We start from the raw sequence: 24197 nt of genomic DNA, 5'->3' as shown, positions 1-24197 counted from the left end.
ACGTCATCCTTGCGACGCCCTACTCCGCCACCTTTGAAAATCCTGAGCTACAGTAAAATGGGATTTGCTGTATGAGGCTATGGTCAGTGGGAGCACAGTTTTCACAACATTTGATGTAAAACCAGTACTTTTTTTTTAGATACTAATACGACATGCGTTAGTGACATTGATGTTGGAAGTGTCCCTTAACCAAGATGGCGGCGTGGAGAGAATCACGTGGCCCAAGTGACAGCTGAGCCTCCGTGACGTTTGGGTCCGGATCCCGGAAGAGCAGCGGGACCTGATATCGGGGCGAGATACAGCGCGATGGGATGAGAGGACGCCGCAGAGCCGATCCTTCATGTCACGTGAGCTGATCTGGGAGGGGAGACGGGTGAGCTGGGGTCACCGGGTAATGGTGGGGACACAGGCATCACCTATGAGCTGTGCCATGGCTGTGCTGGGTAGTCCTATGTCTGTGCATGGGCCCCCATCCACGGAGTGCTGGTTATGACATTGGACTCCTGCTTTGTCATTGTCAGCTGCTTCCTTTACTTCATACATTGACCTGAGTGCCCTGATGTATACAGGATCTCAGCTGATGCACCGTTTACAGTAGATCAATGACCTCTCATGAGAACAGAATGACATTAATATCAGAAGCTTTCTCTAAACCAATAACTGCAAGCAGTTTGTATCCAGAGGCGATCGTCTGTCCTAACCGCAGGTGATCGCTCCATGTGTGTCGCTGTTAGCCCGTCATTGCTTTCTATAGGCTGAGTGACCACAACGATTTGCATCCACCTGTACATTTAGCCACAGGAATAGGCTGGATTTGTTGCCGCAGCTGGCACTATATGGCCCCCTTTAGGCCGGTGGTCTGTTCAGGTCCACCTAGCAGTTTTTCAGGCCGGCCTAATCAAGTACCTTTTGGTACCAACTGTCTCCTGGCCCTTTAGGGGTTCTAAAAGAAGAAAGGCGGAGGTGGGCTTTTGGGGTCACATGATTGGAATGCTCCCGATCACAAGTATGCATAGGGAGCTTACCAGTCGCCGCTGGGAGCGCACTCTCAGCACGGTATGTCATCTTAACAAAGACGCATATATACGGCCACTCGGCATCAAGGCCCATACATCGAGGGGCCGCATATATGAATGCAGCCGGCGTCAGTAGGTTAATCATTGGGCAGGCAGATGTGCGTCTGTTTACATGTGGTTAAAAGAGAAGTATGGGATTTAGTTTTTTTTTTTTTAAATCATATTTACCTAGGTCAGGGCTTGACAAATCCCAGGCACCAGGTCCCCAAGGCAACTGGAAATTACATTCTGGCTCCTGAGTTGCACTGTAGCAGTGGTCTAGATTTGGTCTCCCCACAGGTACATCGATTGGGCTGTCTGGTAATTGAGGCCACGGCTTTGCAGCCTGCTGCAGTGGGATACAGAGCTTGTTTGTTGGAAATGGTGCCCTCCTCTGCTGGGCGAGGCTGTGATGAGCACAGTGTGCCTGCCATTCTGACTGAGGGCTTCCCCATGCTTGCTTTTACTGCCCACCCACCTCCGACATCTCCTTCCTGTTTGACAGCTGGGTGCTGGCACTGCAGTTGCGGGCACCAGATCCCGCCGGTGAGTGGGCAGGTAGTGTGGGGCAGCTGGCTATAGCTTTAGTTCATTTTATCCACCCCCCCCAAGAGAAAAACACAAGTTTGAATTGGGTAATAGAACATTATCAGTGCTTCCCCGTCAGGGCCCCCCTATCAGTGTCCAACCTCCTCATCAGTGCTGCCTATTAGTTGCTTTTCAATGCAGCCTCATCAGAGCACATCTGTGAAGGAGAAAAAATACTTATTTGACAAATTAGGTGATTGGACCGGAAGTGGGAGCGGGTACCTGTTACATTTGGGTAACCACTCCCCCCAAAGGTATCAATTCTTAATGGTGAGCGAGGGAGTAGTCCTTAAAGCGGAACATCTCCTTTTGGGTGGAGCTTCGCTTTAATGACAGCAGCTGAAGCCATTGGCTTTCAATCATAGCCATTAGCCAGTGAGGAGGGAGCGAGGGACGTACAAGTTGCACTCTGTGAGTCTTATGGACACACAGAGCCAGCATGCTCAAGTGCCCCCATAGCAAGCAGCTTGCTCTGGGGACACTGACAAGGGGGAAGAGCAAGGAGCTCTAGCAGGGGACCCTGTAGACGAGGAGGATTGGGGCTGCTCTGCAAAATCTTTACACAGAGCAGGTAACTATGACCTCCTTTTTTTTTTTTTTTTTTTTTTTTTTTTTTTTTATTCCTTTTACTGAACCACCTCATCACTGGATTGAGGACATGAGTATTTCTGTGAATTTAGTTCTGCTTTAGGGCATGCCTCTGGTAATAACTGTCAAGGTTGCCAGTATGCTTATGTCAGCTCACAACTTAATTGTCAAGCCAACAAATGACTGGTGTCATAGCTGATCACATGTGCGGCACCATGGCAGTTGCAGATCAAATAGAGGCAAAGATGGCAGCTGCCTTGACTGTAAAGGATAGAAGGGTTTAGCTCCGCTTTAAATGCAGCAAAAGCTGAACAGGCACAGATATGACAAAAGTGACATTTGTTCCATTTTTCTTTGATTCAGCAGGGGATCTGTGCACAGATCCTCTACTGATCAGACCAGGCCCATGTGAAAGGGGCCTGATAGTTTTCTCAAATGCAGCAGCCACAAAGGTCTTTAGTAATAATGTGTTTTTAGAGTGAAAAAGTCCAAAAACTGTTTTGGGCCAGAGCGCAGCTTTAAGTTGTCAACCCGTCACATGGGCTTCCAATAAAGACCAGAAGTGGTCCTTTCAACACCTATTATGACAGGCATGGTCCATTGTTGTCACCATCAGGTAACCCTGATAAATGCTAAGCAGCCATATATGGCATGTAGACAGAAGCAGCTACAAAGAGACAGCAGGGGATGTGCAGCACTGAGATACAACAGCGAATGAAAAAAAGGTCCAAACAAGTAAAAATGGAGTTTGTGTAAGATACAAGGTGCTTTAGCAAACTAAATGTTATTTGGGTATGGTCACGTACTATAAGGGTATTAGGATTTACTGGGGAAATTAGAGGTCATATATTGCACTAGTCTACAGTCAGTGTCCTTTCATATAAAACACAAGTTTGCACCAAAGCACATGTTCCTACATTCACTGCAAATAGATGACAAAAGAATAAAGACTGGCATTACATGAAACCTGTACTCGGGGATAGATATAGGTTGTCATAATGATCCGCTCGCTTCCATTACTTCTCAGTCAATATCTCAGAACAAGTATGCATAAATGGATATCTCACAACTGGGGCGGCACAGTGGCTTAGTGGTTAGCACGTCTGCCTTGCAGTAGATGGGCCATGGGTTCGATTCCCGACCATGGCGCCTCCTGCATGGAGTTTGCATGTTCTCCTTGTGCTTGCGTGGGTTTCCTCCGGGTGCTCCGGTTTCTTCTTCTTCAAAGACATGCTGGTAGGTTCATTGGATCCTGTCTAAATTGGCCCTAGTATGTGTATGTATGAATGTAAGCTAGGGACTTTAGATTGTACGCCCCTTGAGGGACTGATATATAGGACAATATATATGTAAAGCGCTACGTAAATTTACAGCGCTATATAAGTACCTGAAATAAATAAATAAATCTGTAGCCGTATGCTTGTTCTGAGTGACTCGGAAATAGTAAAGACAGACAGCCATTTTCAGAGGGATGTCACAAAAGGCTGTCTGTATGTTGTCTGAGATCTTGCCTTATATAGAGAGCCTTGTAGAACATCATGGTGGTAGTATTTTCAGATGTTATTAGGGACTGATATACACTATATTGTCAAAAATATTGGGACACCCCTCCAAATCATTGAATTCAGGTGTTCCAATCTCCTCTATAAAATCAAGCACATAGGCATACAGATTGCTTCTAGAAACATTTGTGAAAGAATGGGTCGCTCTCAGGAGCTCTGTGAACACAAGAGTGGTACCGTGATAGGCTGCCACTTGTGCAATAAGTCTATCCGTGAAATTTCCTTGCTACTAAATCTTCCACGGTAAATGTTAGTGGTTTTACAACAAAGTGGTAGCAACTGGGAAAAACAGCAACTCAACCACAAAGTAGGTCATATAAAATGACAGAGCAGGGTCAGCGCTTGCTGAAGTGCACAGTGCACAGAAGTTGCCAACTGTCTGCAGAGTCAATAGCTAAAGACCTCCAAACTTCATGTGGCCTTCAGATTAGTACAACAGTGCATAGAGAGCTTCATGGATTGGGTTTCCATGGCCGAGCAGCTGCATCCAAGCCTCACATCACCAAGTGCAATGCAGAGCGTCAGATGTAATGGTGTAAAGCACGCCATCACTGGACTCTAGAGCAGTGGAGATGTGTTCTCTGGAGTGATGAATCACGCTTTTCTGTCTAGTAATCCATGGACATGTCTGGGTTTGGCGGTTGCCAGGAGAACGGTACTTGCTTGACTCCATTGTGCAAGTGTAAAGTTTGGTGGAGGGGGATTATGGTGTGGGATTGTTTTTCAGGGGTTGGGCTTGGCCCCTTGGTTCCATTGAAAGGAACTCTTAAGGCGTCACCATACCAAGACATTTTGGACAATTTCATGCTCTCAACTTTGTGGGAAAAGTTTGGGGATGGCCCCTTCCTGTTCCAACATGGCTGCACACCAGTGCATAAAGCAAGGTCCATAAAGACATGGATGAGCGAGTCCTGACCTCAAACCAGTTGAACACCTTTGGGATGAATTAGAGCAGAGACTGTGAGCCAAGCCTTCTCCTCCGACATCAGTGCCTGACCTCACAAATGCGCTTCTGGAAGAATGGTCAAACATTCCCATAGATACACTCCTAAACCTTGTGGACAGCCTTCCCAGAAGAGTTGAAGCTGTTATAGCTGCAAAGGGTGGGCCAACTCAATATTGAACCCTACGGACTAAGACTGGGATGCCATTAAAGCTCATGTGCGTGTAAAGGCAGGCGTCCCAATACTTTTGTTAATGTGGTGTACATGTATTCAGCACCTGTACAGAAGGCTATATGGCTGACTGCTCTTGCCATACAAGTGGCACTAGGGGTAATGCAGAATACTTCAGAAATGTGTCTGTTTAAAGCAGCTCTAGACCCTCCTATCCTGTACAGCCAAGTTAGCTCCCATCTTAGCCTCTGTTCTGCAGTTGTCATGGTGCTGCACATGTGATCAGTTATGACACCAGCCATTTGATGACTTGACAGTTCAGTTGACAGCACAAGCAAATAGGACCGTTCTCATTCATGGTATGCCTTGAATGTAACTATTTTGGGGAACAGTTAAATTGACGGGTTCAGTTCTACTTTAATAGTCACGTGTTAGCACCCTGATCACTTGTGCAGCACCATGGCAACTGCAGTTTAAAGCAGTACTAAACCCATCAATTTAATGGTGTAAAAAAAAACAGTTACATTCCCAGCATGCCAGAAATGTAACTGTCACGTTTGCTTGTGCTCTCAACCAAACTGTCAAACCATAAGGCCTCGTTCACACCAAACTTGCAGAAGAATTGATGGTAACTGACACGCAGATTTTACTTGCAGAGACATTAGTTTACATTAGTTTCCATACGCGATTCAATGCGTTTTCTACATGTTGCAGATTTCTGCGCAGTAACAATCTGCACCTGATACTAGCTTTGTGGTGTGAACAGGGCACATAGAAAACAATTGATTTTGTTGTGCCTTTGCAAAACTCGTGAAGAAAAACTGATGGTTTGGCACCATTTGAACGGACGCTCAAATGCCTGGTGTCATGACTGATCACATGTGTAGCATCATGGCAGCTGCAGATCAAACAGAGGCTAAGGTGGCAGCCTCCTTGGCTGAAAAGGATAGGAGGGTTTAGTTCTGCTTTAAACAGAGGGTTGTAGAATCAGTGGACTACAGGTGAGGTGAGCAGTGTGTGTCACCACATTGTACTCTATTCAGAGCTACAGCTCCATCTCCCGTGGTTGCAGAGGGGACTTATAGTCTTCATATTCAGGAATATCTGCAAATTCTGTGAATGACTTAAATGTGCAGAGCCATGCACAGCCAAACTGAATCTAAAGAAAAACGACAAAAAAAAATTAGGGTGCTGGGGGAAGAAGAACCCAGTGATTCAGGAAATATGGTCATGTTTCATGTCATACCCTAAATATGGGTTTAACATGAACACACAGTCATTACATATTTCTGAATTACAGGGGATTTGTATTATAGTTTAGTTACCATAGACAAAACTATGAATCCTATTATTTCCTGTTCATTGATCCTTCTTAATTTATGCAGCAGGTCGTACAGTTGTCTGACATTCTTTGGTTAAAGAATCCCTTGTAGCCCTTTCAATTATTTAGCATGGTCTAAAACAAATGTAATCCATCACCAAAGCTCTGGAGTTTATCAGCTTGCTACAGATAGACATATGGTGAATATAATAATGCCATTTTCAATTCATCATGTTTTAATATTTTAGAACTTAAAGCAGAGCTCCAGTCAAAAGCTAAAAAAAAAATAAATGTCAGCAGCTACAAATACTGTAGCTGCTAACTTTTAAAAAAACAGCCATTCACCTATCCCACGATCCAGTGGTGTACTCACCGCAGCCGGTTTCGCCGGCCTCCCTTGCTCCCCCGGGCCAGCCAGGTGTGGGCACAGCTTGCGGCTTCACAGTCAGGCCCACTGCGCATGCGTGAGTAGCATTGCATTTTGTGAATGGTCCTGTAGTCTTCTGAGACCCATTATGTGTCCCATAAGACTACAGGGAGGGGAGGGGGAGGACAACTTCTGCTTCCAGTCACCTAGGCGATTGCAGCGGATGTGGGAGCTGGTACTGGTCAAAATTGGGTGCCCGCAACAAATCCTCCCAAAGTTTGACATGTTAGATATCTATTTACTTGGTTCTACCTCATCTTTTATATTTTACCAAAAAATAGGATAATGTATTGCTTTTTTGTGCTCTAAAATTAACTTAAGTGTATTTTTAACTGAAAGTTTGCATTTCCTAGACCATTTTGGTAATATCATGTGACATGAAAAATTGGAACTACCACTATTTTATTCTCAAGGGTGTCTGCTTTCAGAAAATGTATATTGTTTTGGGGTTTTTTGTAATCTTCAAGCATAAAACGGCTCTGGGAGCAAAAGGATAATCCCGACACTCCCCTTTCCTGTGGAGCACCCAATTGGTGCTCATTACACACTGCAAGGTTTCACCCCTCCCTGCTAGTCCCTGGGTGTGGTTCTGGAGACAGGCAGGGAGGGAAGGAGGAGATATACAGCACAATGTTAAAAAAAAATTAAATGTCCCAGACACTCCTAAATGCACCTCTGATTTAAATACGTTTTTGGTTAAAAAAAAATTTTTTTTTTTTTTTTTTTTCATCTGGACAAGTAGTCATGCGGGACAAGTAGATTGGGACCCAGATTTAGGCAGGCCATAGCCGGGGAGAAAATCGGCTTGTTTTGTTTTTAGAAAAACGAAAAATCGGTCGTTCAATCGGCCAACGTTACCACCATTGGTTAAAAAAAAAGTCGGCTGATTATAGTCCCGTCTACGGAGGGCAAAGATAATAGCAGTGTCCCTGCAGAGAGCTCCGCTATTATATTTGACATTTCAAAGTATAGCAAAGTTGCAACATTGTATCAATTTCGGATACAGATGTTTCTATTTGGATACAAATGTTGAAACCGCAATACTTTTAAATGTCAAATATAATATCGGACTGAAATTCTTTTTTTTTTTTTCCTTTCTTCTTCTTCATATTCTATTTCTTCTTATTATTCTATTTCTTCTTTTGCTTCTTATTCATATTCTTTTTCTTCTTATTATTCATATTCTATTTTTCTTCTTATTCATATTCTATTTCTTCTTTTCCTTCTTCTTGCAGGTTAAAATCGGTAAAAAGATCGGCCGATTTGTCCATCATTGCTGCAAAAATCGGCTGAACGACAAAATTGGCCGATTTTTTTCCAACATGACCGATAAAAAAAAAAGTGTCAAAATCATGAAAAATGGCCAACCGATTACCGCACTAAGGATCCGAAAAAATCCGAAAAATCGGCCAATTTTTGACCCATCTATGGCCTGCCTTCGTCCCTGGACAAGTAGTTTTTTGTCAAAGCGACAGCAATAGTTATGGCCCAGTCAGTCTGCACTGACATGCAAGGCCTCAAATTGAAGCCTTTTATTATATGTTGGAATGTGCTACTAATGGTGACACAATGTGCGGTGGCTACCTGCTGCACAAGGGGTGGCCTACTTTGGCTATGCAAAAATCCAGCCCTTTTTACATGCAATAAAATCCTTCACACAGGTCGCAGCACTTGCCACGCCTCTGAAAAACAATCTATGGTGGATCAGAGAGTACGGAGAGGTACTGTGCTTTCATATTACTGCTTTCAACAAGGAATGTTGACTGCATAGCAATAATATAATAGGTATGGTGCACTGATTAGAGGCAAGAATTTGCTACAGATGGGAAAAAAAAATTGCCATGACTTCCACACTTTAGCATACTTGTTCAATATTATTAAAAGAGACAGTGTCAGCTTGGTAAACGTATCAGTGTCTTTATAAAGGCCCACCCCTTCTCCCATGTCACTTTTACTCCCTTGCCAGTGCTCCTCTCTACTTTGATAATAAATTCACCAATGTCTGATGCTTAGGGAGGTGGTGACGTCACTCTTACTGTCATATGATAGTCCCGGGGCCAAGCAATTGTTTGGTAGACTTGAATGCTGTCACATGAGCAGAGTATTTTCAGTAGCTGAAGCAATAAGAGGAGCAGTGGGGCAGCATTGGCAAAGTGAGTATTATTTCAGCATGTCATAGGAGCCCCTTTACGAAAGCACTGTCATTTTTATTTGTTACAGGTACAATTCAAGGTCAGTTTACACAGATATTGTACATTCATATCAGTCCCTGCCCTCAAGGAGCTAACCTGCATTCATACATTAATACACTAGGGCCAATTTAGACAGGAGCTAGTTAATGACCTTTTATGTCTGAAGAGCGTGGGTGGAAACTGGAGCACCCAAAGGAAACCCACTCAGGCACAGGGGGAACATGCAAACTCCATACAGTTGTTATTATTTTTATACAGTATTTATATAGCGTCAACAGTTCACTCATTACAAAGGGAGACAATACATGAGACAGCACAATAACAATACAGTGCGATACACGAGGAGTTAGAGGGCCCTGCTCTTTCGAGCTTACAATCTAGGAGGGAGGGGGTGGTGGCACAGGAGGAAAAGCTGTGGGGGATGGAGTGGTAGGAAGAGTGGAGGAGATCGGCAATTAGCAGAGGGCGGGGTAGGCTTCCCTGAAGAGGTGGGTTTTCAGGGTGCACCTAAAGGAGAGGAGAGTAGGTGATTGTCTGATGGATTGGCGTAGGGAGTTCCAGAGGATGGGTGATGTCCTAGAGGTGGGCATGGGAGGAGGAGACCAGGGAACTAGAGAGAAGGAGGTCTTGTGAGGAGCAGAGAGTGCGTTTTGGGTGGTATTTGGACATTCGGTCGGTGATGTAGTTTGGGGCAGAATTATGGACAGCTTTGAACGTCAGTGTTAGCACTTTGAATTTGATCCATTGGGCAATCGGAAGCCAGTGGAGGGGTTGGCAGAGGGGGGTGGCCATGGTTGGGATTTGAACCAACAACCCTAGTGCTGCTAGACAGAAATGCCAACTAGAGCTTCAGATGGACCAGTTAGCCTGTGCTACTTTGCCTTGAATGTGTACAATGGGTGTCTCTAATGTTTAGGTACAGCTAATATATAGAGCTTCATTAATAGGACATAAGCAGCTAACTATAAGGCCTCATTCACACCTACATTTCAACCACTATGATTAAGCCCCAGTGGTCGGGGCAAAACAAGTCAGGATGCATGGCCTGAGGAGCGGCATTGACTGAAGCTTTCACATGGATTCATCCACGCTAGGCTTGGGCATGGTTAGCGGCGGATTCATGCTTAAATGTTCATTGTCACTGGATGAATTTTTCCCTACGCTGGCATCCCTACTATCCTGAGTGTCAATGGGGCCCTATGCCTGGAGCGGGACACCAAGTACTAATGGCCTTATTGTACATTTGAGGCCGATTACAATTTCCTGCAGGACATTCAGGAAAATGGCTTCCAAACAACTGAAGGCTCAGACAAAGCAGTAAGAGGCTGACTGCACCTGCAGTTGTGTGCATATAATTGGTCATGCAGCAATTACTGTTTGCATTCAGGTTCAGGGTTGACCATCCACAATTAATCACTGAATGTCCGATTACATGAGTACAGCCACAAATGACTTTCTAACCAAAGCTGTTCCTGCTGAGTCTCCTGCAGGAAAACCTAGCCAGCGCACAATGCACGTGTATATAAGGCCTCAATGCGTTTAGCTTTTCTAGACCGGGGAGGCCATCTGAGAAGTGTAAACAACTTTACACACATTTGCATGCGTTTAGCTGCATCCAGAGTGTCTGATTAAATCCTCAACCACAGATTTCTGTTTTCTGTAAACACATCGATAATGATTGCAACTGAATGCAGGTAAATGCTCAGTGTGATTGACACTACTGAAAAATCATTACATGAATTTGTATGCTTTTATAAATGCCCTCTAAACCCACATAATTGCAGATTTGACAGTGTCGGTGTGAATGGGGCCTAAATATTTACACAACGTGCTTGAAAGGTGTTTTATCCCCTAGGTATATTTTTTCAGGCTCATTGACCGTGGTAGTGTAAATGGTTCTTGCTGTTTTATAATCTGTGCAATGCAGTAATATTACATATAAAAAGATCTAGCTAAGTGGCTAATATTTTATTATTCATATCATTGTATTTCCAATAATCCATACAGGTCCCGTTAACTGTTCTGGAGCTGTGGCAGTTGATTCATTTGAGGCTGGATGGCCAACAACTCCTCAGAAAGATCATTGTAACTACAGAAAGCTGAAGACCTGTACTGCCAGTTTATTTCTGTCCATTATAAACTCTTCCATACTGGATTTTTGCTCATCAGGTATGTGTCGAAGGGAAAGTATACACTCACCGGCCACTTTATGAGGTACACCTGTTCAATTACTTGGTAACACAATTTCAAATTAGCCAATCACATGACAGCAATTCAATGCATTTAGGCATCTAGACGTGGTGAAGACGACTTTCTGAAGTTCAAACTGAGCATCAGAATGGGGAAGAAAGGGGATTTAAGTGACTTTGAGCATGGCATGGTTTTTGGTGCCAGACGGGCTGGTCTGAGTATTTCACAAACTGCTGATCTACTGGGATTTTCATGCACAACCATTTCTAGGGAAATCGAGAATCATCAGGCTAGGCAACATTTTCCAATCTTCTATTTTGAGCCTGTGCGAATTGTAGCCTCCGTTTCCTTTTCTTAGCTGACAGGAGTGACACCCGGTGTGGTCTTCTGCTTCTGCAGCCCAACTGCTTCAGGATTTGACATGTTGTGCATTCAGAGATGGTATTCTGCATGCCTTGGTTGTATTTGAGCTAGTGTTGCCTTTCTATCATCTTGAACCAGTCTGCCCATTCTCTGACATCAACAAGGCATTTTTGTCCACACAACTGCTGCTCACTGGATTTTTTTTTGACCATTCTCTGTAAATTCTAGAGATGGTTGTGTGTGAAAATCCCCAGTAGATCAGCAGTTATTGAAATACTCAGACCACCCCATTTGGCACCAACAACCATATCATGTTCAGAGTCACTTAAATCCCCTTTCCACCCTATTCTGGTGGTCAGTTTGAACTTTGTTGTCTTCACCATGTCTAGATGCCTAAATGCATTGAGTTGCTGCCATATGATTGGCTGATTAGCAATCTGTGTTACCAAGCAATTGAACAGGTGTATCCAAAGTCATCTTCCAGGATAGCCCATGAGACAGAGCTCCACCCACCAGGAAAGGAAACATGACACAGTCAATAGTTAAATGGAGGTGTTCAACTCAGTTTTATTGTTTCGTCCAGCTGGAGGAGATGTGTTGCCTGTTTGGAACTGGTATCGTTTAGAGCCCCTTGTCTTTGGGCTTTTATAATATGGGCTATGAATTTTCTGCTTTCAGTGCCTTAGGCGAGGCCAGCACCTGTGGTATGTTGCCTTCTTGTCAGCTAGTCCCTCTTTCTGGGCACCATGTAGCTACTGTGGGCCGTTATAGAAGGAAAAACATTTTTCCTCATGGAGCAGCAGAGCCTCTAGGTTCCAGGCTGGTTGACCACAAGATGCAGATGCATCATTTTTAGGTGGGGTAACATCATCACAGGTACCGGAGGCCATGGTTCCGGGTATCATATCTGCACAGGCAGTGGGATTAAAAGCAGCTGGTGCTTCAGTTAGCTTTCCCAGCATGGGCTGTGTGGTTTTGCTGCTCTGGAGAAATCATGGATCCTTCCACTCCCCCTGCTCAGGCTTCAGAAGATACAGGCTCCTCCAGCATCAGCTCTTCTCAGGTAAGCCTGGAGTGATGATTCCTACTAGCTTATTTATTGTTTTACTCTTTTCTGTTTTCTGGTCACTCAAGGCTCCTTGATGTTGGGCTTAGGCTGACATGGCACTGTTACTAAGTTGGAGCACTGTTGGAGGGAAATGGAAAGACTTAATTTACCGACCTCTCGTAGTGTTTGTCAGGCCAAGGCCCTGGATAAGACTAGATTCTGCTCCCAAAAAGAAGTTTGTGGTCTATGGAGCAAAAATTAGATCTTTGTAGACCAAGCCTTTATGTTGCTCTTTTATAAGTGGTTTTGTTAAAGAGGAATCTGCTATGGCCTGTAGCAAGCTTGTATTTGCAGTAAAAGAATTGGCCTCCACCCTTCATGCTTTGAGGATTTGAAGATGCCTTCAGTTCTTCCTTGTGAGCCTTTAGTACCTCGACAAGCTGCTACTTCATCAGTGTTTGAGGAAAATTTGCTTGGCTAGAATGTTGAATAGGAAAGGTGCAGTTATCTAGACAAGATCTTATGTATCGGGTTGCATAAGAAAAGGTCTAGGGTTTTTCTTGTACAAAACACCATGACAGATTCTATAATTCAAGAGTGGACTAGCTGGAGAAGCCTTTTTTCTCTAATAGCTTGAAATTAAGGTTTTCCTTCTATGATAATCCATTGCTTCTCTTGAATATGGGAGTCCTCAAGGATGCCATGGACACAAGAAGGGACATTATTTGAAGAGCCAGGGATTCCACTATTTTTAATCTCAAGCCTGCACTGGCAACTACTTGTGTGGCTAGAAACTTAGAATTTTGGCTTACACAGCTGCAGTTACATCTTGCAGCTGGTACTCTTAGGGAACAGCTCTTTTAATCTTTCCCCATGCTTTTTAAAGCTGTAGGATTTATAACAGATGTATCAGCTAAATAAAATGTCAGCCAGATCTACAACCTTGATCATTTCAGCTAGACATGCCCTCTAGCTTAAAACCTGCTCAGGGGATTCAGCCTCCAAGCTTAGGCTATGTAGTCTCCCTTTTTCTGGAGATCAGCTCTTTGGCCCCAAGTTGTAAGCAGTTCTTGAAGATACGGTTGACAGGCAGATCGCCTTTCCAGAAAGGAAGAACGGGACAATCCTACAACCACACCAAGCAGCAGTGACTCTATACTCAGATTGGGAGGAAGGCTCGAAGGCTTCCTTTTTAAAATGCAAATTGGTCACCTACAAAGGATTCATTCAGGACTTAATCAAGAGAGGATACAAGCTGGAATTCTAATCCCTGGCCACCCTCAAGCTTCTTGGTAACAAGGCTTCTCAAGGATCTTGTAAAGGCCAGGGCCGTATGTCTTTGTTGAGAGACTTAGTCGCTCAAAATGTTGACAATTCATTCCTCGTACTGTCTTAGGTAGTGTGGGTTTTAGGTTACAGCAGAGATTCCTTGAAACAGAAGGTTTTCCTACTGATGACAAGACACTCAAGATGAGTCAGGAAGCGGCAGAGCTTCAGATGGACTGCTTAGTCTCAGTAAGGAAGGTCATGATGGCTCTTGATTTTATGACATCTTGCAATCCAGCAGTGCCTTGGACACGTCTGCTTCAGAGACCCCCTTCAGCTGTTCCTGCTGAAAGTTTGGGATTTTTTGGATTGCCTGGTTTATGTCCTGACCAGAGTAAAACACATCCTCTGGTGGTGGAGATTCCAGACTCCTCTCTCAAGGGATCTAGTCCGGTTCTGGCCCATTTCTGTAAAAATGATGCAAGCTCCTGGGCCTGGAGAGCTCATCTAGGACGCAAAGTAACACAGGGCAAGCTTTCCAGGAGAGAGGCCAAAGTCTTTTCATACTGGAGGGAGCTAATGGCTATAACCTGAGCTCTAGACATCTTCCGAGTGTGTCAGAGGTCAAAATCTTCAGATACTTTCTGCCAGCATCACAACTGTTGCTTATGTGAATAAGCATGGAGAAGCAAGGAGTCCAGCTTTGCAGAAGGTAGTGGAGAGATTTCTGTCTTGGGCGGAGGAAAATCTGGTTTTAATATCTGCAATACACCTGGAAGGGGCTCAGAATACTTTGGCAGAGTTTCTCAGCTGTCACCAGGTGTGACAGGACGAATGGTTCTTAAATCAGGAAGTATTCTCTTCTGTAACAGCAGTGTGGGGTCAGCCAAGGATAGGTCTTTTTGCTTCTCAGGTAAACAGGAGACAGTTTGTTTTTACTAAACCCATGGGATTCAGCAGTGGCAATAGATGCTGTAGCCAGTCTCTGGAGATTCAAACTCTGTTACGGCTTTCCCCCGTTCAGCCTCTTTCCAGAATTTATGCAGAAGTTTACACAGGAAGATACAAATCTAAATCTGATTGCGACCTTTTGGGCAAAAGGCTGTGTTTCTCCCTTCCACAGTCTCTATCCTTTGCATCTTTTCTGATTCTGCTAGTGAGACCAGACCTGATCTCCCAGGGGCCAACCCTGTATCCCCAAATCTCCTCACTGAGTTTTACAGCATGGTTTTTGAATAGCAGATTTTGAAATCCATAGTGTTTTCTGAGAGTAGTCTGTATTCTGCTAAACATTTGCAAGCTCTTCACTAGAGCAGAAAGATAGTAAATATTTGGAAATGACTTAATTCATGGATGAGTGAACATGAGAAGACCTCAGCTAACGGTGTTCATTTTGAAAAATTTTCAAGAGGGTGCTGCTGATCAGGGTTTGGCTCTCGGTACGCTGAAAATTCAAGCTGCAGCTTTAAGTGTATTTCTTCAGAAATACTTTTTTGAGGATCCTACAGTTGCAAGATTTTTAAAGACATATCCATATTCAGATCCGTAACTTCTAGGGCTTCTCCAACTTGGGATCTGAGCCTAGTTCTTCAGGGCATTGTCTATGCACCCTGTTAACCTTTGGAAGAGACTTCAATCAGACTTCCTACGGTAAAAAACACCTTCTTAATTGCCATTACATCAGCTTGCAGAGTCTTTTAGCTGCAGGCACTTTTTATCAGGGAATGCTTTCTTTCTGTTTTTGATGACAGAATTGTTATTAAAGGGTAGGTTCACCTTTCATAACATATTACATGTTACATATTCAGGATGTAATATGTTATGATCAGACTGGCCCCCACTCCTCCTCTTTGACAGCTAGTGGGGGATATTCTCCCCCACACCCCCCCCCCCCCCCTCTTTAGCTGTCAAATTAAAAAAAAAAAAAAAAAAACGGCAAAGCGGGGCTTTGCCCACCCGGCCACGTCACTCATTCACTGTGTTCTGTGAATGAGAAACTACTAATCCTGACAGCCTTTGCGGCTGTCCACTTATAGCTTGGCCGTACATCCCGACAGGTCTGCAGGAGACCTGCATGACACCAGCAATCTGCTGATTGCTGGTGCAATGGTTTACAGGCTCCTGCAACAAAAAATAAATGAACTTTTTTTTTTTTTTTACCTGCAAGAAAATGTACATGTATTATTGTTTGTATAAAGGTGAACTTATCCTTTAAAACAGATCCTGGATTTTTACCCAAAGCTGCAACTTCCTTTTATAGGACTCAAGATATTAGGGTAGATTTACTAAAACTGGTTCACAAAGAATCTGGTGCAGCTGTACTTCTAACTTCAGCTTGCCCAATTAAGCTTTGACAATAAAACCTAGAAGCTGATTGGTTATACATAGCTGCACCAGATTCTGTGTGCATCACTTTTAGTAAAGCTCCCCCATTTTGTTGCCTACTTTTCTACAATCTAGCTAGTAGTGGAGAAAGAAACTTCAACCTCCTCCAAGTGAGGAGATGCCTTTTGGCTTGTTTGAAAGTTATTCAGTAAATCTGAGGCTCTTTTTTCTCTTTACGTGCAGTCACAAACAAAATCAGGCTTTGAAATATTCTATCCTTAGATGGATCCAAGAGGCTATTTATGAAGCTTATGAAATTATGCATAGTTCTCTGCCTTTTAGTTAATGCTCATTCCACAAGGACCTTGGCAACCTCGTGGCAGAGAGCTGGTGCAATGCCTGAACAAATATGTAAAGCAGCTACATGATTCTCATTTTTTACTTTTGTGAAGCATTACCGGTTGGATTTACTATCAAGGCGAGACAAAATGTTTGGTAGATTCTTCAGGTGGTAGTCCCTATCTAACCTGGTGAGTTCTTGCTTATCGTCTCATGGACTGTCCTGGAAGACGAATTGGGAAAACCAGAGTTAGACTTACCAGTAACTCTTTCCAGTAGTCTTCCAGGGCAGCTGGATTCCCACCCACTTCTGGTGTTTAATGCTTCTGATCTGTATTTTGTTTGTTTTTGTAGTGCATCCTTCAGTTCTCGAGTTGAGCACCTGGAAGGCATCCTTTTTAACTCTAGGTGGCCATGTATTTTCTGTCTCAGTGGGTGGAGCTCTTGTCTCAGGAGCTGCCCTGGAAGACTACTGCCAATAGAGTTACCGGTAATTCTTACTATGCTTTTCATCTTTTTTCTTTGCTCCTTTGTTGTAAAATCCAATGCTTACATACACAAGTGCATGAGTGCCTTAGAAATACTTTGCTGTGTATCAAATGCATTCAGTTGACCCCAAACCTTATCGTTTCCCTTCAAAAGAAAAAGTCCATCTTTCTGTTAGTGTTTCATATTACACCCATATTTAGGGTGTAACATGAAACATGGTTACAGTCTGCAGCTTCCCTTCCCACCTAAGGAATCCAGGGGTTCTTTCCAACTGCAGTAATCTGTCATTATTTAAATTTGACATGGTTTGACCCGCCCAGCCACATCATTCATTCAAAGGTATGTGTGAATGAAAAAACTGCAGGTCCCATCTGTCACGACACAAGTGTGGCGATGTCATGGCACTTTTTCATTGATACTTCCTCCAGCTTCATAACTGACAGTCCATATCTTCAGTTTTAGAAAGAGTCTGCAGGAGCCAGAGCATTGCACTCATGATCCACTGATTGAAATGTAAATTTTTTTTTATCAGTATGCATGCATTTATTATTATTATTCTTGTATGAGTTTTACAAGTGCCCACTATTGTGTTGCTCTTTAGTATGGGTATTCACTTTTTAGAAGGCATTGATTTACTCCCATATTCTCACAATCAAAATTTCTGCCCATAAACCGCCAAATATTTTTATTTTTTACATTTCCAATTCTAGATGGAAGAAGTTCATTGATTGTGAGACAAGCAGCCACTCTGTCATTTCTTCCTCTTTGCTGTCCATTCACAGAATACTTAGTGTTATCTCAACCCATTTGCAAAATACAAACTGCTCTGTAATTGAATAGGAAGAGAGGAGGGGGAGGTAGAGTGGCTGAAAACAACTCCACAGCTTCTGTGGAGGAGACCCGAAGGTCCAGATCAGAGAACTTAAATTGCAAATAAGAGGTATGTCTTTATTTGTAAGAGTATGTGAGTGTACATGATGCATTTCTTCTCATGTACATACACACAAGGGCTTACAATAAGTCCTAAGTAAATGTGATTATATAGGTTGTCGTCCTATTCTAATTTTTTTTTTTTTATGTATTACAGGTAAACTATTGAAGAAAGAGATGGAAAAACACTGGGTGTTTTGGGCTTGTGCAGAGAAATGGCTACTAACTTTGGGATCCTGGTCATGGGGACTGTGTAGGATATGTCTTCTGCCATTAATATTAACTTTTAATATGTATGGTGGTATTATTTTGCTGCTCTTAATATTTGTCTCCATAGCTGGAATACTGTTTAAATTTCAGGATGTTTTGCTGTACTTTCCTGATCAGCCTTCCTCATCACGACTTTATGTCCCAATGCCCACAGGAATGCCACATGAAAATATATTCATTAAAACAAAAGACGGCATACATCTCAATCTTATCCTTCTGAGATACACGGGTGATAACTCAAGCTTTTCTCCAACTATAATTTATTTTCATGGTAATGCAGGAAATATTGGTCATAGGTTACCCAATGCATTGCTAATGCTGGTCAATCTTAAGGTGAACTTGCTTTTAGTTGACTACAGAGGGTATGGAAAAAGCGAAGGAGAGCCAAGTGAAGATGGCCTTTACCTCGACTCTGAAGCTGTGCTTGACTATGTCATGACAAGACCTGACATAGATAAAACCAAGATTGTATTGTTTGGACGGTCACTAGGGGGAGCAGTTGCTATTCATTTGGCCTCAGAAAACGCACACAGGATTTCAGCAATCATGTTAGAAAATACTTTTCTTAGCATTCCTCATATGGCCAGCACCCTGTTTTCTTTTCTTCCCATGCGCTATCTTCCGTTATGGTGCTACAAGAATAAGTTCTTGTCTTACAGGAAAATCTCTCAGTGCCGAATGCCTTCATTGTTTATCTCTGGTTTATCAGACCAGTTAATTCCTCCTTTCATGATGAAACAGCTCTATGAACTCTCCCCATCGCGGACTAAAAGATTGGCCATCTTTCCTGACGGAACTCATAACGATACCTGGCAGTGCCAAGGGTACTTTGCTGCACTTGAACAGTTTATAAAAGAACTGACTAGTAATCACTGTCCAGAAGAAAATACAAAGACATCAAATGTGACAATAATATGAATGCCAACTTCCTTTGCACTGTTGTATATAAAGTTTTTGAGTGATGAAAAGAATGTCATTTGAACTGTTTGTTATCCAAACAGGAGAAGGGGAGTGCATCCAAGAGGTAGCTGATACCTTTCAGCTTCGTCTCCCTAGAGGTTTTTCTATGGAATTGTTACTAAACTACTTCTTCATAGTCCTCTACAGATGTTCAGTGCATGCACTGTTTTAACATATCCTTCAGTGTCACCGAAATGCTACTTTGGTTCTCAAAGGTAGCATTGGCATTATTTGGAATGACCTAAAATGTTGTCTTTTTTTATGTTCCACATTCATATTTGTAAATGCCCCAGATCCAGGTGAAAAGCTCCTGTTGCAAGTACTGATAGAGTAAAAGATTTGATGTTTGCTTGTTTTTCAAATCATTGGGCTAATTATATATTTCTGCTGACTGAAATGATTATTTTTATCATTTTGGTATTCTGCAGATGGCCTCAGGACTGAAAGTGTTTAATGGAACTGTCCTTATTTCCAGGGGTAACCATGAATGTCTTCCTTTGATTCCTCTTAACTATACTGCAGAAATGAAAGTGAGAAGCTTGCCGACAGTTGTGGGCAACAGTATTTTTCGTTTCATCAGTCTCTTTTGAATGTGAGGACCAGATGGAAGCCATGTTTTGTTTTGTTTTTTATTTTTTGCTCCTTCCTTGAAAAAATGCTTTGTAACTTCTTGCATAGTGATTGCTTCATCAGCTTGGTGATTTACACTCTAAATATTCTTGCTGTAGCTTTTTTTTTTCTGATGATTTTTCTCTTTTGTAATCAAATGCATTGACATAATTTGCTACTTATCCATGAGATTATTGCAAACGACGTCCAGAGTTCTCTTACCAGATACAAAATATTAAGTGTTAAATGTTGCAAGCATCGGCATCCTCACCATTGCTTTAGTATATGGTGTGTTACTGAGCCATAAAAACGTTGCTTGTTGTGGCTCAGTGCCTCCATAAATCTGAACTACAGGCAGATATATAAAAAAAAATCAAATTATGCAGTTATCTATCATTTGAAAAAGAAGTGCATTTTAAAATGCATCTCAGTTAAGTACCTATATTTTTTTGTCTTTTTTTTGGCCTCTTACAGCAGCACTTAGACTTGGAGAGAGAAATAAAGCCTCTGAGCCATTTGGACTCAAGCTGTTGGTTGCTGTATATGTGTGCTTACAGTGGACATGCTAACTGAAATAAAGAGCAGAGTCCTCCATAGGATGAGCTCTTCAATATGCTGCTTCACCCTTCATTGTTCAAACAACTGGCAGGTATGTGTGTAACCAGTGTTCTGGTCCAAGGTCAAAGTGCCTGCAAAGATACAACAATTCCCATTTATGTAGTCCACCTGTGTCTGTAGCTGCTTTCCTGCACTCCAGCTCTTTATAGTGAAGCAAGACTAAAGATGGCAGCCCTGCTGCGTGTACCTTTAAAAACAATCCGGGAATCTTCTATCTCTGGTCTGACAGGTTCCCTTTCAGTAAGCCTGAAAAAAAAATGCTAAAAAATGACAGGTGCAATATTTAATAGAAATTGTCCTTTCTTAGTTCTCGTGCATACGGGCACAGATGTTCATACGGTGTAAAAAAAGGATGTAGTTTTGTGCCTGGTAGTCACAGCTGTCTGTACAAATCAACAACAAGATGAAGCTGGTTAAAGCAGATTTGAGCATATACATGCATACAGATGTACACCCCTGGATGCAGACAATCTCAAATCTGTTTTTACTAGTGTATAGCTGAATCCTGTTCTTGATCTCTACTACCATTTGCATGCAACACTTCTAAAATACACAAAAATATAGCCTTTTTTTGACACGGAATGGCCCTCTGTCCCCATATGCATGAGCTTTTAGATTAAACATATTGTGCCACGGAGGGGAAAATCCAAGCAGAAATTTGCTGTAATTTGTGTACATCATAAAAAGGGCAATGGCAGTAAAACAGATATGTGATAACAATGCTGCTTTAAAACTTCCAGGTATGCACTATAATTTAATTGACGCAAAATAGACAAGCCAATGTTTTGATAATTGTCAAACTTACCGTTCTGCATTTTTCAACGTGTTGTAGTAACCATGCATTGGTCTATAATATTGTGTGTGCTATCCATTCAGCTGTTATGATGCATGCTCATATTATTTTCCGGTTTCCTTGATTTTCTTTGTGCAACTTATCTTTTCACTTCATCAATGTGTGGACTTATTTACCTGGGGATCACTTTGGGCTGGTTTAAGGATGTCCTCGTAAGATATATATATTTTTTTTTCTTTTTGGACTATATAAAGTGTTTTAATTGACTTGTGTGTTACAATTTACATTTTTTTATTTTATCCATTGCAATAAATGGCCAAATCCTGAAGTTTAAGCAATAGTTACTTCTACCTATTAGAATGCATGCTCAGGTCCTGAGATATGTTCCGCTGTGTTACAAAAGTGTATTTGGGCAATGAAAGGGTTCATTACCACATTCAAGCACCAGATTTTAGGTCATAAGAGTCCAGAGCTTTTATTTGCCTTTATTTTACATTAGGTGATAAATTATTTCTTATAATATACATGTTTCTCTTCAAAAGACTGAACCTATGGCCCCTGAGTCAAATCTTTCCAGCAAAAAAAAAGGCATAAGCTGGGCATAAGATCTTTGAGTTTTTAAAAAATTTCTGAAGATGTCTCAAATATATTTCTACATTTCTACCTCTGAAATGCTTTTCTGTTATAAAAATGAATTTGTTATGCATATCTTGCATTTGTCCATAACAAGAAAAAAGCAAAGTACTACTTAATAATGTAAATAATTAGTGATACTTTTTAAGAATCCATCCCTTTACTAAATATACAGATATATCACAGTAATTTGCGTGTTCACATGTAAAATTAATATATCTCAGCCAGCAGTGTGCTTTCATACAACTCATGGGACTCCAAATTGAGCTGTGACACACTAGGGTTGATTTACTAAAATTGGAATGCAAAATCTGGTGCAGCTCTGCATAGTAATCAGCTTCTAACTTCAGTTTGTTCAATTAAGCTTTGACAAAAAACCTGGAAACTTGGTTTTAGTAAATCAACCCCCTTATGTGTTATGTAGTAAAGGATATTGTTATTTCTTATTACACCAGGTTGAAGTTTGAAACTAAGGCAATTTACAATATTGGGTGACTTCTTGCATGTAACATTCCATGGACCACATAAAAATATATTCATACATACAGCATATTTGAAATATGTAAAATTCCTTTAAAATCAATGAACCTATGGCTTCCAAAGTGTGAACCAAAATCCAGACAGATATTAAAACAAACTAAAACGGTTCTTAAATTATTTAATTTATCAACCTCTGCAAACTCCTGTGTGGAAGATAAGGCCAGTACTAGGAGCCATTGAGGATCAACTGCATGCACATGTGCTGCTGCTCCAATATCCAACCAGCTCTGCTATTGATGCTGCAGTAATGTAAACAGACTGGCCAATGCTGTCTGGCAGGGGTGGGTGGATCTCAAAACTGGCAGCACAGAATTGCAAATTCCTCGGTTGGTTTTCATTTCAAATGTGTACTTATCTGCTTTGCTGGAGTTCAGTTATAGAGATGTAGTTGAGAACATTGCTTTTTTTTCTACATGTTCGTGTCACATTTAATGTATTGTAAATCTGTATCTCAGGACCTCTTAAAAACAATTATTTATAGTTATGGTAAATTATTTGGCAATGTGGTATAAGAATACCAGCACCATATGCAAAGTATATAATTAATTATATGTGGTGCTGAGAGATCCATTCAAGGGAGTGAATTTATCATTGGCTTTCATGCAGTCATCATTATAAAATATTGACTTAAAGTATACAGTATATAAAGCTAAAACTTTTTTTTCTTTATACCATTAATGTCTCATTAGGGAAATGTCCCTATACTTCTTGTCCTATAGACTCAATAGGAAGCTAGAGTATATCTTTCAAGTGTTAATGAAATGATCTCTTAGACAGTTGTCATGGGAACAGTTGCCCCTATTGGAAGCTTTTTGTTCATGTTATGGTGGCAGTGATTCACCCTAATTTTTATTCTACTTTACTCCAGGTAGAATGGTTATCAGAATATATGTAGAGAGTGAATCTCTACAAAAAAAAAAAAAAAAAAAAAACACTGACGTAGGGTTCTAACCTTTCACTACTCAAAGAAAAAAAAAATTATGGGGTTTGCCTGTAGTTCTACATTAACTGATGATACCTTACCTTACTACACTTTCAGAAAAACAGAAGTATTATGACTGAAGCGAATCTAGTCATAAACAAGTTGCAAGGGCTTATACATAATTGTAAGAATGTTCACTTTGTATGAAAGCTGTTTCAACTCCACACTTTTATTCATGTGACAATGTACATATTTAGAATAAATTATTCATGTTTTCAAACTGCTTGCTGAAGAGTTATTTCTGCTTTGAAGTCTCAGGCAAAAGGTTTTATTGAGATCCAAGCTGAAATTTTCATTCACTGGTTATGCTATCATTTTTCACTGCATTGCTGTATATTATGAAACTTTCATTCTTTGGGATTCAATGGCTTCAATATTCAAGATATTTTAAGCATTTTCACTGAAAATCATTGCTTTCTATAAACTGCTCAGATTTATCAAACTTCGAGAGCCAAATATAGCAGAGACTTTGATATTTCATAAGTCTGGCAGGTAGTAGACATGATCGTTTTGGGTGAAATATTGTAAAATGGGGAAATTGTTTCTACCACATCCATGGAGAGTAATAACAGAAGAAAGCATCCTCACAGACTGAGGAGAGTGTTCCAATCCCTCACAGTTCATGGGGGAACATGGTCACCCAGGAAAGCTAAGCTTGCCATCAACATACTGGAATTCAGAGGAGTCTGATCATCCCATGGGAGGAGAAACACTCTTCAGCCCTTTCTGCTGTGAACATCTCAGGAATAGACAATTAGAAGGCAAATTACCTCAGCAATCAGTGTCTGGGCCAAGGGGAATGGGCCCTTCATCCCAACATCTTCAGTGTCATATATTAGAAGTGGGGGACTCTAGATGTGGACATTCTGGCCTTCAAGTTCAGCTTAAATTTTGTAGTCAGTACCAAGAATCCTCTGACACTGGCATTGAATGGTATGTATATTCCCTGGACTCCTTTCCAGTTCATATGCTTTTCTTCCAGTGCGGGTTCTGT

At 41.7% G+C, this 24197-nt stretch overlaps 1 protein-coding gene across 3 annotated transcripts; it reads left to right on the top strand.

Annotated features, from left to right (window-relative positions):
- The first annotated feature begins 207 nt into the window (after nt 1-207).
- Nucleotides 208-23423, top strand: ABHD13 (abhydrolase domain containing 13). 3 transcript variants are annotated; one of them, XM_089693600.1, is made up of 3 exons: nt 208-347; nt 10856-11017; nt 17956-23423. In XM_089693600.1, the coding sequence occupies exons 1-3, from the start codon at nt 341-343 to the stop codon at nt 18984-18986; spliced, it is 1200 nt and encodes a 399-aa protein (XP_089549726.1). In that variant the 5' UTR covers nt 208-340; the 3' UTR covers nt 18987-23423. The 3 variants fall into 3 exon arrangements, with proteins under 3 accessions (XP_089549726.1, XP_089549728.1, XP_089549727.1); XM_089693602.1 differs by having other exon boundaries at nt 230-373; XM_089693601.1 differs by lacking the exons at nt 208-347; nt 10856-11017 and adding an exon at nt 16627-16869.
- Nucleotides 23424-24197: the final 774 nt, after the last annotated feature.

This window comes from Staurois parvus, unplaced genomic scaffold, assembly GCF_062004578.1.
Source record: "Staurois parvus isolate SC_StPar_1 unplaced genomic scaffold, SC_StPar_1.0 ptg000634l, whole genome shotgun sequence".
In the NCBI taxonomy this organism is placed as follows: domain Eukaryota; kingdom Metazoa; phylum Chordata; class Amphibia; order Anura; family Ranidae; genus Staurois; species Staurois parvus.
The sequence above is the reverse complement of the archived record's forward strand: the minus strand, read 5'-3'. Positions and strand labels throughout refer to the sequence as shown.

What these genes read in the sequence shown, in the direction of transcription:
- ABHD13 (XM_089693600.1), top strand. An exon ending in ACTGGATTTTTGCTCATCAG is followed by an intron (nt 11,018 to 17,955) that starts GTATGTGTCGAA and finishes TATGTATTACAG; the next exon opens with GTAAACTATTGAAGAAAGAG.